The sequence below is a fragment of the Lichenostomus cassidix genome, chromosome 6 (assembly GCF_008360975.1).
Source record: "Lichenostomus cassidix isolate B80296 chromosome 6, HeHo_3.0, whole genome shotgun sequence".
Taxonomy (NCBI): domain Eukaryota; kingdom Metazoa; phylum Chordata; class Aves; order Passeriformes; family Meliphagidae; genus Lichenostomus; species Lichenostomus cassidix.
Genome location: NC_139487.1, coordinates 32,979,726 through 32,995,323, shown reverse-complemented (window position 1 = coordinate 32,995,323; position 15,598 = coordinate 32,979,726). Strand labels below are relative to the sequence as shown.

Genomic DNA, 15,598 nt, shown 5'->3' with positions numbered 1-15,598 from the left:
AACTCTTCAATCAGCCCCTGGCGCCTGCGGTGATGAGTTATGGGCAGCAGGGAAAGGCAGCTCCGGCCAGCAGTGCCAAGAGCCAGGATTTTGGAGACACAGGCAGGAGATCAGAGCTCAAGCAGTGACCAGAGGCTGCCCCCGGGGTTGTCCCTGCTCCCTTGCCCTCCCTCCGTGTGACATTAAAACTCCCCTGAGGACACACTTCACACTCAGTTAAAGCCAATTAAGAAGCAGCCTGAAAAAAGGCAGGAGGGGCAGGAGGAGCTTTCCCAGCCTGGCATGTCTTAGTGTAAAAACCCCCGAGAGAAGCTGGGAGAGCAGCAGGGTGAGAGCAGGCCCTGAACACATGGAGCAGCCAGAGAACTTCCCCAGCCCAGGCGTCATTCCAGCCTTCTCAGGGATTCCAGTAAGTAGCACTGTTGGCAGATTTAAGGTTACTCAGGGAATCATGGAATGGTTTGTGTTGGAAGGGACCTCAAAACCCACCCAGTGCCACCCCTGCCATGGCAGGGACACCTCCCACTGTCCCAGGCTGCTCCAAGCCCCAATGTCCAACCTGGCCTTGGACACTGCCAGGGATCCAGGGGCAGCCACAGCTGCTCTGGGCACCCTGTGCCAGGGCCTGCCCACCCTGCCAGGGAACAATTCCTTCCCAATATCCCATCCATCCCTGCCCTCTGGCACTGGGAAGCCATTCCCTGGGTCCTGTCACTCCATCCCTTGTCCCCAGTCCCTCTCCATGTTTCCTGTAGCTCCTTCAGGCCCTGCAAGGCCACAATTTGTTCACCCCAGAGCTTCTCCTCTCCAGGCTAAACAATCCCATCTCTCCCAGCCTTTCCTCCCAGCAGAGCTGCTCCATCCCTCTGCTCATGCTGGTGCCTCCTTTGGACTCATTCCTTGATCACAGGCTGACCCAGAGCCAGCACTGGACACCCAGCCCTCAGCCCTGGCACTAATGTGACTTGTGGCATTAGCATCCCATATCCCACTTTTCCCATTTCTATAGTCCAGCATTTCTGCTGTGCCTAAATTCCTACATCCTTGTGTTAGACCACTGTGCATGTCCCATTGCTTTTTCATACAGGGAAGAAGTCTAAGCAATTATTCAATTATTTTTAACCCCCTGTCATTTGGTTTTAAGATTAAATTGGGACAAACTCAGCCCTGCTGCATCACCCCCCCAGCATTGCAGAGAGCAGGACAGCAGGGAGCAGGCTGAGCTGGAGGGACATTGTCACCAGCCCCTGACACGGTGTGGTGGCAGGGCTCCAGCCCTCTTATATCGCTTTATTTTCCTTTGCAGTCCATTTGGTTTTACATCATTCTCTGCCTCCCGTCACAGGCAGCAGAGCTGTGACACAGCATCCCACCCCTGGGCTTTGAACAATTCCCTTTACAGATTTGGGGTCAATTGGTGCACAATTCATAGAATTACACGAGAAAAACACAAGTTCTTGACTATATCTGACAACAACTTCACCAAAAAAAACCAAACATTTTTGCCACTCACATTTGTAACCCTTGGCCTTTATCATGACAGAACATTACAAGAATTCACCAGAACTGGTACCAGCAAGGACAGCACGTTGCTAAACCACATTAATAAACCCCAAACCCATTCCCTCCTCTTCAAATTCACAGATCTGAGCATGTGACAGAGTCAAACATCACACAATGTCGTTGTCCCCCCACCCCGTGCCTCAGGGCTGTGACACTTCAGGGGAGGGTGCCACAGTGGGGCTTCCAGACACTGAGGGAGCAGCAAGTCCGTGGGACAAGTGCACAGGAGCTCAGAAAGCCATGGCTTTAGAGCTGAGAGGATGTGGGGCTTTAGGAAAGAGCAGGTGGGATTCTACTCGGACTGCTCACAGCAAGGGAAACCCAAAAATAAAACCAGCCTTCATTTAAAAAGCCTCCGAAAGCAGAATTCATAAAAAATTAAAAGTATTCAAACATTTTTACACAGTAGTTTACTATCTTTACTAAATGGCACCAGATTTCAAGTGGTCATGTGGAAGAAGAATCAGTAGCATTTCAAATGTTGCTCTGTCCTAGAAGCAGTTTCTATCCTGGCATTTGCTGCTAAAAGGTAGAAGTGAACGTGAACTGAGTATCGAGGAATCTTTCACCTATACAGCTTCTGATTTGGTTTGCTTCAGGAAGTAGAAAAGATTTTCCATACTCAAGTTATCTACAGATTATGTCTATATATAAAAAAAAGTGTGGCTATGTACAGGTCCTACACTCACACACCCATCTGTACACACGCAGCCCGTGTCGGGTCCTGTCCCCTGGCCCCAGGACCACCCACTCTTGCTGTAAGGCTCCAAGGGGATCCCTGTGGGACAACACCCAGGCACAGCTCTTGGTCTGGGCTGAATTGTTCCACTCATGATCTGTGCTCACACTTCCAGTCGGAATTGCAATAACTTAGAGGTTGTTGTATAAAAACGATTCCAGGAACAGAACTCCCTCTGCCACCCCCACTCCCGCCCCCTGACATTGGTTTTGCTAACTGATTACAGAAGTCAAACTAAATCACATCAGAACTGCAAACACACTCTTTTGTCTTAATCAAACACGATCTCCATGGCCAGATTCTGCATGGAGACATCCTTGGATTTCCTCATCTTCTCGATGGCCCTGTGGAGATCCTGCTGCTGCACGGGCCGGATCTCATCTTCATCATGCCTGGGGAAGAGAGGAACAGCCAGGTGAGCGTTCAGGGGCTGTGACAGCTGTGCCAACAGCCAGCAGCTCTCCCTGGGAACAGGAGCTCTCACATGGATCCAGCATTGCACTGGAATCCCAGGATCCCTGAGGCTGGAAAAGCCCTCCCAGCCCATGGAGTCCCAGCTGTGCCCAATGCCCACCTTGTCCCCAGCCCAGAGCACTCAGTGCCACCTCCAGGCCTTCCTTGGACACCTGCAGGCATGGGGACTGCAAAGCTCCCTGGGCAGCCCCTGCCAAGGCCTGAGCACCCTTTCCATGCAGAAATTCCTGCTGCTGTCCAAGCTGAGCCTCCCCTGCCCAGCCTGAGGCCGTTTCCCCTTGTCCTGTCCCTGTTCCCTGGAGCACAGCCTGACCCCCTGGCTGTCCCCTCCTGGCAGGAGTTGTGCAGAGCCACAAGGTCCCCCTGAGCCTCCTTTGCTCCAGGCTGAGCTCCTTTCCCAGCTCCCTCAGCCTCTCCTGGTGCTCCAGCCCCTTCCCAGCTCTGTTCCCTTCCCTGTACACACTCCAGCCCCTGAATGCACACAGGGGTTGCTGCAGGTGTGGCAGATACCAGAGGGTCATCACAGCATCATGTCACCAGCACAGAAACCTGGCACCAAGCAGAGCAGCAGCAGGACTTGCTGGCTCAGGCCACCTCCCCCTTGGCACCTTGGGACAACCACTCATTTTCGAAGCCAAAACTGAGTAACTGAGCTGTGGGAGAAGGAGGGGGGGATGGTGGTGTAGCGGCAATTGGGCAGGAAAACGGGACCCTCGTGCTGTGTGTGACCCTGTAGCCATGCCCAGGTGCAGGCAGGGGACACAGAGCTGTGAGTGTGCAGCAGGGCCCCACGTACACGTCCTCCTCGCAGGCGTTGTTGACGTACTCCCGCACGCAGAGCAGCGCCGCGTCACGGCACATCTCCTTCAGGTCGCTGCCCGAGAAGCCGTCGGTCTCCTTGGCCACCTGCAGCAGATCCACGTGCCTGTCCACCTGGGGGAAACCACGGGGTCAGGGCAGGGACACTGCAAAGCCACTGGCTGCGGTCACCACAACAAGCAAGTCACCTCCAAGTGTTTCTACCCGCTCTAAGATTATCTTCGTTTGACATTTTTGGGGAGCTGAATTATTCCCTTACTCTTTGAACCCTCCAAGGGGTTCATGCCATTAAAGGAAACTGATGTTTCAGCTCATCAAACTCTGCCATTGGTTAAAAAACCCCATGCAAACCCCAACCATCCCGTTGGTATATCCTATACTAACCATGCTCCTGTAGGGATCTGCCTGGCAAAAACTGGATCCCAGGAATAGTGACCCTTTTCTCCAGGTGCCTACACAAGTTTCTAAAAACTCTGTTCTCTGGACACCTGCTCCTGCTTTATACAGCCTCACACTGGGGGATTCAGAGGCAAAATCATGTGTCTAACTCAGTGCACTGGGTCAGGCTGAGCTCTTGCCAGCCAAGACCCCACATTTATTCCATCTCTTTATGGAATTTCTGATTCCTTTCCCACCATGGGCATCAGTATTTCCTTTTCAAAAAGTTAAAGCCAAGCCAGTCTAACAAAAGGCTGAAATTCTGCAATGACTTCTTCCAGGAGGGAAATTATTCCATGGTTTAAGGCAGGCAAGGAAAAGAGGGCAGAACCCTCCCTGCCATGTGAAGTTTGTCACCCTGGCTGAAAACAAGCTGGGCTTGAGAGATCTAATTCCTCCTCCTGTGGGCTAAACCAATACAGGCTGTTTTTTTTGTCTCCCTGAAAAACTTATTTGTGTGGCTGTGATTCCCTGACAGATACTGCTGAGCTGCTATTTTTAGACCTCTTCAAAAACTTTAACTTGTTTTTACAAATAAATTATATTTTTCAGGTTAGACATCAGCCAAGAGACACTTTGCAACATTAACTTGAAGGCAATTAGTGCTGCTGACTAAATCTGGGAGGAAGCTCTGATGACAGGGATCCCATATCCCACAAACACTTCCAGGTGTGCTCACACCTACTCCTTCCCCTCTCCTCTAAAGCAAATTTGAATTATGGATCAAAAGCAGCACTGTCAAAAAAAAAAGTCATTCCTCCTTTCTTGACTTCAGCCAAGAAAGAGTTAAAGAGTAGCATCTTCTCCCTGCTTCATGAGGGCTTCAAATTTTCTTCCCTGATCCAAACATGATTCACCTTCGTCCTCTTTAGAGAGAGAAATCTCTTCTCTTGTTACAGAACAAGCAAATGGAGACAGAGAAATGGAGTAATTCTGCTCAGAGGTGGTGATTCACCACACAACCCAAGGCTGGTGCTCTGCTGAGGCTCCTGCTCACAAAGGAGCCAACTGCAGGGCTTTAGTGCAAGGCCACACCTAAACCCACAAAAGATTCCCAAGTTCTCACCAGAAATGCCCTGGCAGATCATCTCAGCCTCACTGCAAGGCAGGCAATTATCAACCATGCATTCTGCAAGGCCAGAGCTGCACTGCTGGCAGTAATGCAGCAATGAGCCACTAACAGGGGGCTACTCACATTTTCATTCTTCAAAATCAGCTTCAAGATCGCCTCTCTTTGCTTCAGAGCCTGAAACAGAAGAGATGGAAGTTACCAGAGGACAAAAACAAACACATGGGATTATCCCAGGGCTTTCAGTCTCTTCAGTTCAGCCACACCAGCTGCTCCCTCACCCAGGACATATGAGACACACTGAGGAAACCTCCCCGATGGCAAGTCCAGTTCCACAGGGAAATTCGAAGCCAGATAAATCACACACTGTGTGAGAGGAGGTTACTGAAGAATCAGCTGAGTCCTGAGCAGATCCTTCCTAGGAAGGGCAAACACAGGCAACCAAGACTGGGTTTTGTGCCTGCCAAACCTCACTTACATCATTAACAAGGGGGAAAATTCCCCCATAGATTATCTGGCAGCTGAACAGTTGCTAGTCTGTCCCAAAAATCCACTTCTTCCATTTCCTTCAGCTTTGCAGGTAATTTTTATGAGTAATTTGGGGCCTTTTCATCTCAAACTCAGTCATAAAATCTGCAAGGCTTTCAGTCCTGCCCATGCCTGTTCCCAATCCACAGCACATCAATTATTCCACCTTCAATAAGTGTCAGGGCCAATCTGGGTTGATCACAAAACATAAAAATGAGAGAGAAGCAGTAAGTTCATGATAGGGCTGTAGTGGGGTAAGGAAAATCTGTTCCCTAAATGGCATCTCCTGTGCTAACTCTGATGCTGGGAGAGGGAGCCAAACCCTGTAATATCCGTAATATTGCATATTGAATATGCATAATTCATCCTTCTAACACCAGGGTTTGATAGAAAGACAAAAGAAAGTACTCAAATTCACATCCTTGCTCCCTACTAACTCAAGGAACAGTTGGAGATGGAGCTTGTGGAACAGGTATGGAAGAACAGCAATTCCCAGGTTATAAATGGTGTTCCCAAAGGGATCCGCCCTCACGGAGTGAAAGGCAGTTCCAACACAGGCCTGGGAACACAACTCCTCTCTTGCACAATCAGTAAGAGTTTCACTCCTCCAGTTTTGTCTCTAAGTTTCAGCAAAAGATGGATAACTATTTCTGTAGCCAGAAGGGAATTCTGACAGGCACGACTGAACTGATAACACTGACACAAAAATGTGTGGTGACGTCAGCAAGAGCTCAAAGGCAACTTAAATACCTGGTAAAGGCTGGCAAGAGCAACACTGGGACTAAGGACAACCTTGTGACAGCTGCCTAATTGATAAAGATCTTAATTACAGTGGCATAAATCACAGAACCATGGAATGGTTTGGGTCCTTAAAGACCATCTCATTCCAAGCCCATCACAAGCAGAACAAACCTGGTTTTCCACATTGTCTGCAGTGGAAAGGCATGAGCAGAACACAATTAAAAACAAGCCCTTCCCAGTGTGCAGCATCCAAACAGCTCCATTCCCAGAGGAGAAGAGGAGGGGTGGGAAGCTCATGGTATTGTTTCAGATAAAAGACCCAAAGGATCAAAACTTGACCTTAAAAAGCCAAGTTACAGACATGCTGCAAAAAACCCTACAACCAAATCAGCAGAATGCAGTATTTCCTGGAAGAACAACCCCAGAGGAGTGGATTTCCTGGCTGATGGGGCAGGGCAGGCAGGACTTACAGGCTGGTTGATGTGGAAGCGGGTGGGCATCCTCCTCATGATGGCAGAGTCCAGGTCCTGGGGCCGGTTGGTGGCTCCCATCACAATCACCTGTGTGACACCAACAGACACCACTGAAACCAGGGCTGGGAAACATCCACAGACTGGGAATTTCAGCACCAGCCATGGGATCTCCCCTACTTTATCAACAGCATCAACGTTTAAAGAAGTTACATAAAGGTTTCCTGGTAGTGATCTCATTAAGGGCAGCTGCAGAGAGCCCTGGTACCACAAATACCACCTGGGGGGAGATTTCTACATGAGTCCAGCTTGAAAGTTCAAACCCTAAGAAGGAACTTAAAACTTCTGCTTGTGATGTCACTTTTAGTTCCTGGTGGAATTTGAAAGGAGATGTTCCAGGAGGGTATTTAAAAATGTGGTGGCTTTGTGCTGTGCTGAAAAAAAATTATGTAAGGTTTGGGTTGGAAAGGACCTCAAAGGTCATCTTGTTCCAAGCCCTCCATGGGCAGGGACATATTCCAGGAGACCAGCAAGGCAATGAGTTCACCTTGCAGCTTTCATAGGAGCTCAAACGGTGTCTTCATTGTTTTATGCACTAAAGAAAGCCTTCCACGACCTACAGGTACACTGGGCAGCAGTGGGTTAAAGGTGTCCAAGCCAAGTCCAACACCAGGACAGTGTTTACCTCCCTGGAGCACTCCAGTTCTTAATTCCAGAACAAATTTGCTCCCCATTCACAGCAGCCTTGTTTCCCCATTTGTTACTCTATGTACATGGTAAACAGCCAGCCAGGAGAGTGAAAAACGTCAGGGTGATTAATCTCAGATGCAGGGTTTTCCTGACTGCTCCTGGCCTTTTCTCCAGGCACAGCAGCTCCAGGAACACTGGCCCGGCAGAGTCACCCTGCCACCTAGAGGCACTGGGATTGTTGGCTCAGGGATCATCCACACTCCTCTGGGCATTATTTTCAGCCAAAAGGCACATTATTTTCAGCCAAAAGGCCTCGAGTTCCTGCCAGACTCCAGATCCATGGAGTCTCAGCAGGTTTAGCCCACAGATGATCGTGGCTTCCAGGTGGAATCAACACATGGATAAATAACATCCACCTCAATGCTTCCTTACCATTTCCTCCAAGCATTTGGGATTCTTGTTTTTCTTACAAAAGCCAAATTTTGCTGTCTCACTGCCGGGAATGAATAATTTCATTTGCTCCAAGGAATTGTCAGTGTATTGGGGAAAAAGGTAATTCATTGTGCTTGGAAAATGATACTGGGTTCCAGTGAAGGGTTCATACCACTGGCTTTTGACTAATGGGAAGCTTTAAACCTCCTCAGTTTATATATTCTCATTTTGGGCAAAATCAGCTCAAAAACATCTTTAGCACAAGCTTGAGAGAGGAGGAAAAGCAGATTTTACACAGCAAGAACTATTGGATGTCAGTGCATTGGTTATTTATGGAAAGATACACATTAAAAAGGCTGAAAAGTTTCTTCTTGGAGACTAAATATCCCTTTTAAAGGCTTCAAGAAGCTCATGCCAGGAGACAGTTCAGAACCATGCCATGCAGGCTTTTTGCTAACTTCAAGTAATTTAGAATCCCAGAATGCCAGAATGGTTTGGGTTGGAAAGGACCTTAAAGCCCATCCCATCTGAAAATGCCACTTCTTGATTAAAACCAAAATAAGCACAAAGCCAATCTTCTCAGGAAGAACAATGATCTGTGGATACAACTCCCCTCATTCCCATAATGTGCTGGGAATCACTGACAGGTAAAGAAGCTTTGGGCAATCCCTGCTCCAAGCACTGTCACTGTTCCCAAGCAGCTCCATGCACAATATCCCAGCAGAGGGAATCCCATCCCTTCTCCCAGCACCCTGAGGACTCACCTGGCAGTTGTAGTCGGTGTCCAGCCCATCCCACAGACTCATGAACTGGGCTTTCATCATGGCTGTGGCCTCGTGGTCGGTGCTGGATCGGTTCCGCAGGAAGGAATCTGTGCCCAAGGAGGGAAGCAGGTCACTCCCTATCCAATCCAATCCAATCCCTCATGGGCACACCTGGGCTCTTCTCTTATCTTACAAATGCATTCTTTATAACCCTTGTCAGCAAACGAGGAGTGCAGCCAAGAGTGAAAGCAGCAAAGTGGAACCTGCCCTGTTCCTGAGGCCATTTAAATGACACCACACAAGGGTGCACTGATCACAGGAGATCGCCTCAAATCTTGTGCTCCAAATTTTCACCTGCCTGGATTAATGCAAAGCAGCTGCCCCTCCTCCTTCTTCAGCCTTATGAAACTACTATTCCACAGCTCTCCAAAACCCATATTTTATTTCCCATTATGTGCCCTGACGGCAGAAGCACTGAAGAGTATTTGGTGATGGGTTTCCTCATGAACCAAAAATAAAGCAGGAATTTGTTCTACTTGTAAATTCCTCCACTACCACCAGGAAAAAAGACACTGTTTTTCCTAACGTGCCACCATTCCTTTACAATCCTATTTCTCTTACTTTTCTCCTTTCTCCAATCCTATTTCTCTTCCTGAACCTTCACTCTTTTTAAGGACAAGATGACAGCAGATCTATACATCATCAAACCTACAGTTTAATGTCACTCTGCTATAGCTACAGATAAAAAAAGAGATTTTTACCTATTTCATCAATAAAGATGATGGATGGCTGGAGCTTTATGGCCAGGGAGAAGACAGCAGCAGCCAGTTTTTGGGATTCTCCATACCATTTATCCGTCAGCGTGGAGGGCTGGAGGTTGATGAACCTACACCCGGCTTCCTTGGCTGTAGCTTTGGCAATCAGGGTTTTCCCACATCCAGGGGGGCCGTAGAGAAGGACTCCTGGAAAATTCACTGTGTTATTGCTTTGGTAGGACAGGCCTAGGGGTGTCCAGGCTCATGTTTGGTCCTGGTCTTAAAAGGTAAGAAACCAAAACAAGGAAACACTATTCCATCAAATCAGAGTTTTTAAAGATAATCCCTATTACAGCTCAAAATACCTAAAGACAGGCATGGTGGAACTGAGAGGAGACATTTGAAAGATGACTGGTCTAATGCCCCTGCCCATGGCAGGGGGTGGAACATGATCTTTAAGGTTCCTTCCAACCCCAACCATTCCATGATTCCATTTTATTCCATTCCCAGGATTGTAAAGGTTACATAAAATTAACCCCCTATTTATTTCCTGTCAGCATCTGACAAGCCTCGTTTACAATTCCTTTCAGTCCTGCTAATAAAACTTAGCACAGAGGATTGAGAAAAGGAAAAATCCATCACACAACAGACCCCACAGACATTTTAAACAAATTACCCACAATTAAACATGACATCTTGTATTATTTTTAAAGCTGTCACAGTGCAAGAATTCACAGGAGTGTTTTTCTAGCAGAGTTGTAAAGAAAACAATTTAAAGAGCAACATTCAGTCAAAAAAGCCCAAAACACAAGAGAATTATTAAGGTTTTTTTCTCTGTTTATGTGAGTGATGACCAGAAAACATCATTTCTCTGAAGCAGTGACTTCCTATTAATATACAGCACAAGCCACTCATAAAACTGGGGAGCTAGCCTAGATGGAAAGTCTGCTTTGAAAAGATAAATAAAAAAGTCATTTTTTCCTTCAGCTTATTAGATCATGGCATTCATGTAATTTTCCAGACAGCTTCAGTTTGTGACTTACACAGAAAGTAGCCTGGAAAAACTAAACCAGCTACCAAAGTGCTGCATTTTCCATCCCTTGGGACACAGGACTGAGGTGACCGCAGATCCAGGCAGTAATTAAGAGCTCCAAAAATCAATATTCCAGGGAAGAAAGCAATAAAGACAACTTGGGGGTTTTGTCCAACATTTCAGGTTTAAATTCTGGTTGGGTTTTTGTTGGTTTTTTTTCAGTAACATACAACAAACATGGCTGTAAGGATTTCAGCAGAGTCCAGCTTCTGTTTTACTGCTGGAAAATTAATCTGCCACCTGACAGTTTCCTCCCTGCCTCAACATTCTGTAACTCAATTCCAGAGAAAATCAAGAGACGTCCAGAGAAAAAGTCTGTCTGATGATGGGAATGATGGGAATTTCTAAGAGTGTCAAAGCTGTAGAGCAGAGTTAGAGCTCAACTCTGACAAAGGACAACATGGAGTTTAAGGAGAAAAAAAAAAGTTAATTTAGGCATTTAAAAATGCAGGATACATGGATTACAAGGGCCTGGAGTGCCAGGACAAGGGGGAATGGCTTCCCACTGCCAGAGGGCAGGGATAGATGGGATATTGGGAAGGAACTGTTCCCTGGCAGGGTGGGCAGGCCCTGGCACAGGGTGCCCAGAGAAGCTGTGGCTGCCCCTGGATCCCTGGCAGTGTCCAAGGCCAGGCTGGACATTGGGGCTTGGAGCAGCCTGGGACAGTGGAAGGTGTCCCTGCCATGGCAGGGGTGGAACAAGATGGGCTTAAGGTCCCTTCCAAGCCAAATCATTTCATGATTCTGTGATTAGCTCACCAAAATGGACCATCAGTAACCAAAACCCAACTATTGCTTCATTATTAAGATGAAACTTTTTCAGCAAAGCAGGTGAACAGGGGAAATCTGAGGGTTTTCCCTGGCATCAGCCCTAATGGTGTACTTTGGCCTAGCAAGCCACTTCCTCTTCCCTTTCTGAGGAACTGCACCTTTTATTTTTTTAAATACCAAGATATAAATCCATGACATTCCCTTCCTACCTTTTGGGGGTTGTAAGAGCCTGGAATTCTCAAACAAGTATTTCTTCTTGATGGGCAAAATGACAGTGTCTTTCAAATCTGTGATGACATCATCTAAGCCTGCAATATCACTCCAGGTGACCTAGAAGGAAAAAACAGTGTTGGGAATGATCAGCGTTGATCCTGCCAAGGAAAAACAGTAAAGTAGCACCTTGAAAATAAAAGAGAGAAGTGTTTAAAACCTCTCTTCTCAATGGTGCAGTTTTAGTTTTAAATCAGAGGAATATTTCTTGTGTATTTCCAGAGATGTGTGAATCATGTAATCCAGAGGCAAAGGCAAATTTTCCAGGTCTGAGGAGCAGGGGAGTTGCTTACATGCATGCTGAGTGGGTCCACCAGGTGGGCAGCAATGCTCATCTCATACTCAGTCAGCTTGACATTCTTCACTCCTATTTGCTTCATCAGCTTCTCAGCCTGGGGGAAACCAAACACCAAGAAAATCAAGGGAAAGAAACTGAATGCTTCACTCAAAAATTAGCGTTTTTAAAGAACTGCTGTTTGTGGTTTGAAAAACTTCTCCCTAAGAGGTTAGATCTTGTTTTAAGGTTCTGCTGTTTCCTCATGACTTTGTTGTCACTGGAGTGAAACCAAGTCAGATGTCTCAATTCCCAGCAAACAAATGTTGGGGCCCTCACATGCCCAAATCCACAACTCATCTCTTCTGACCCAAAAAACAACCAAACCAAACCTTAAAACACAAAATGTGCTCCTCAAGTTTCCACAGCAGTTGGAGAGATTAATATATTTTTCCAGGAATCAAGGGGAGATGAATGTATTTTTAAATTCCCAGAAGCCAGTCAATTTCTAATATGTATTCAGTGGGTTTTTCCTAATTTACAAGGGAAAGTCATCCATTGTGTGAACACACTTGCACAATTCAGTTTCTCTTTCTATTCAAACTTGCAGTAAATCCAACAAGGTTTTGAGATAGTGCAGCCTCTTAGATAACAGCTGGCACTGACACCCATTGGAAAACCATGGAAAGCTGTTTTTCAACTAAAAAGTTCTTTATCAAAGGAAAACTACCCAGCACAGATTTAGGTTGCTCAAAGCCTGTGAAATTCTTGTCAGTCAGAAACCAAACAAAAAAAGCTGCCACATTTCCAAAGCAAGCCTTTAACTTTTGGTTCTGAAAGGCCCCTGAAGCTTTTCCCAGAGCACAAATTGCTCTAGTTCAAGATAAGGAGGGAGACTTTCCATTTTTTCCCTCCTCTTTCCAGGGCATTTTGACTGCTGGTGGGGGACTCTGCCATTAAGATGCCATAAATGCAGAGCTTTTAAGTTATCTTTTAAGTTAAGAACTAAGTTATCTCTGCTCAAGGTTTTCAAAAGCAACCAAGAGACTGATGAGAGCATGGTTTAAGGCCACTGCTGCTAAGCAAAGCTGTCACAAGCAGAAAAGGCACCAGGACCACAGACTTGCTGAAAATCAGAGCCAACAGCAGCCTCCAGACCAACAGTTTTGCCACCACTTCTGACTAGAAACTGTAACTAGTTATAAAATTGTCATTTGTTATAGACTGTAATTTGTTATAAAACATAACCACCGAAAAGACCAACAGCCTAAACCCTGAGGCTGATTAAAAGACTTCAGCTTCCCATCAGCACCTTCTGCAATATCCCACGGAAATGCTGCAGAATGGAACCCTACCTGCTTCTGAGCTTCCACCTTCTGCTTCCTGGTGGGGTCAATGGCATCCACCATCCATTTGATGGTGAAATAGGTGACAGCCCCAAAGATGGTCAGACGGAAGATCAGCCCCACCACCTCGTTGCGGCTGAGGGGCCGTGAGAACGCCTCGGTGTGCACCATCCTCCTTGCCAGACCTGAGGGGAAAGGGAAGCACAGGGAGGGAGAGAAGGGAAGAAAATTAGAGCGGAAAAACCATCTGCCTTGTGTTTGAACATTGTTTGATAAAAGCTGTTTCCCGGGGATTTTGGACAAGGGCATGGAGGGACAGGATGAGAGGGAATGGCGATTTCCCACTGCCAGAGGGCAGGGATGGATGGGATATTGGGAAGGAATTGTTCCCTGGCAGGGTGGGCAGGCCCTGGCACAGGGTGCCCAGAGAAGCTGTGGCTGCCCCTGGATCCCTGGCAGTGTCCAAGGCCAGGTTGGACACTGGGGCTTGGAGCAGCCTGGGACAGTGGAAGGTGTCCCTGCCATGGCAGGGGTGGCACTGGATGGGATTTAAGGTCCTTCTTAACCCAACCCATTCTGGGATTCTGTGGGCACAAACATTACATTCCCATTAAGAGTGATATTTTGGGAATGCTACTGACCCAAGAATACTGAATCCTGGAGCCAGGGAACTCCATTATTGAACCAGAGAGGTCTTTTCCCTAAGAGGAAGTTCACAGGAAAGGCACCCGACTGCCACATTAAGGAGCAATCAACGATTTGTATTTGATTAAAATGAGGTTGAGAGCTGGAGCCTGCACCTGGCAGGATGTATGGTGAGTTATTAATATCCCTGGAAACCTGAAAATGCTGGATGTGGCACACAGCTATCCAGAGAAAACCCTGACTGCTGCAACAGCCAAGCCCAGAGAGCACAGCACCTTCAATCTTGGGAACAAAAGACACAGAGGAAAGGACTTTCCTAAAACACTGGAAAAATTAGTTGTAAAATCAGGGTCCACTTCCTCCTCAGCTGGTGGGGGTGATCTGCTTGACAATCCTCAAATCAGTCCTTGTGCACTGCCCCATTTTCCTGGTGCAAGGGCAAAACCAGCAGCAATTCCCCTGGCAGCTCCTAACACTCCCTGGCCAGTCTCCAAACTAAGCTGGCAGCCAGGGCAAAGCTGCAGCACCCACAGCCAACTTATCCCTGGATTCCCCCTCCCCAGGGCAAAGCTGCAGCACCCACAGCCAAATTATCCCTGTATTCCTCTTCTTGTGTTATGCCAAGCCCGTGTTCAACTCAAGACACTGCCACACCACTGACTCTGGAATGTGGAATTCCACTGAGGCTGGAATCAGGAGAAGCACCACTTCACACTGACCAACAGCCATCAACACCTCTCTGCTGTATCCCAGTTCGGATCACTGAAACCACTGGGTTTGGAGGGTTTTTAACTCTTCATTCCCTGTTTAGGCAGTTAAAAATCCAGTGTGTCACTGTCCACCTGCCTGGAAACCAAGTGACATTTGCCTGCTTAGGGATCTAAGCAAGTACTCCAGACCTGGAGAATTCTGCGTGTCCTCGTCAGGCTGATGTATTAAAATAAAAGGGCTCTACAGTCACTGAACAAGGAAAAAGCCTCCCCAAAAACCCAATGCAGAAACCTCCTTCTTATGCAACCCATGTCCTGAGCGCCAACCGTAAGGAAAAGCCTGAACAGGAGGGAAATTGAAGCATAACCTCGCTGGTCCATGCCTGATAACACACAAACGCTCAATCCCGTAGGAAATCAGCGTTCATTTGTCCTGAGGAGAGGACACTTCACTCGGGGCCCGCTGCGGCTCTGCTCTGCCTGTACCGGCGCTAAAAGGGAAACCAAAAGCGGCAGCGGCGCCAGTTTCTGTTCCGCTCCGAGGGAACACTGAGGCGCTGCCGGGAAACCCTGGCCTGCCCGCGGCCCGGAGATCCCCGCAGGGCCCGGCCCAGCGCGGGGACCCCCGCCAGTGCCGGGCAGCCCCGTCACGGCTGCCCCGGGCAGGGCCGCGCCGCGCCGCCCGTGACCTTCCCGCCGCCCGGCAGCTACAGCGCGCCAGCCCCGCTCTGCCGCCAGGCCACTCACCGTGCGGCCGCTCTCCGGGACGCGGGGCGGGACGAGCAGGACGAGCAGGAGGAGGAGGAGGAGGAGGAAGGAGAGGAGGAGAAAGAGCAGGAGGGAGAAGCGGAGCAGAAGCCGGCGGCGGCACCCAGGGCCCAGCAGCGGCGGCGCGTCCGGCGCTTCCTCCGTCCGTGCGGCGCCCGCTGCCCTGCGCGAAGGTTCCGGCGAAGGCTCCGCCCCCCGGCTGATGGCGCTCCGGCCCGGATGGCCGGGATGAGCCCGGG

General features: G+C 48.3%; 1 protein-coding gene across 2 annotated transcripts; it reads right to left on the bottom strand.

Annotated features, from left to right (window-relative positions):
- Window positions 1-1,258: 1,258 nt before the first annotated feature.
- ATAD1 (ATPase family AAA domain containing 1) lies at window positions 1,259-15,531 on the bottom strand. Of its 2 annotated transcripts, none has more exons than XM_085064452.1 (10): window positions 15,339-15,531; window positions 13,246-13,421; window positions 11,910-12,008; window positions 11,556-11,676; window positions 9,489-9,689; window positions 8,728-8,834; window positions 6,842-6,931; window positions 5,229-5,279; window positions 3,603-3,709; window positions 1,259-2,694 (listed from the first exon to the last, which is right to left on the bottom strand). In XM_085064452.1, exons 2-10 carry the CDS (start codon window positions 13,405-13,407, stop codon window positions 2,574-2,576), a joined length of 1,059 nt encoding a protein of 352 aa, XP_084920578.1. In that variant the 5' UTR covers window positions 13,408-13,421; window positions 15,339-15,531; the 3' UTR covers window positions 1,259-2,573. The 2 variants fall into 2 exon arrangements, with proteins under 2 accessions (XP_084920578.1, XP_084920577.1); XM_085064451.1 differs by having other exon boundaries at window positions 3,573-3,709; window positions 15,339-15,525.
- Between the last annotated feature and the right edge of the window lie 67 nt (window positions 15,532-15,598).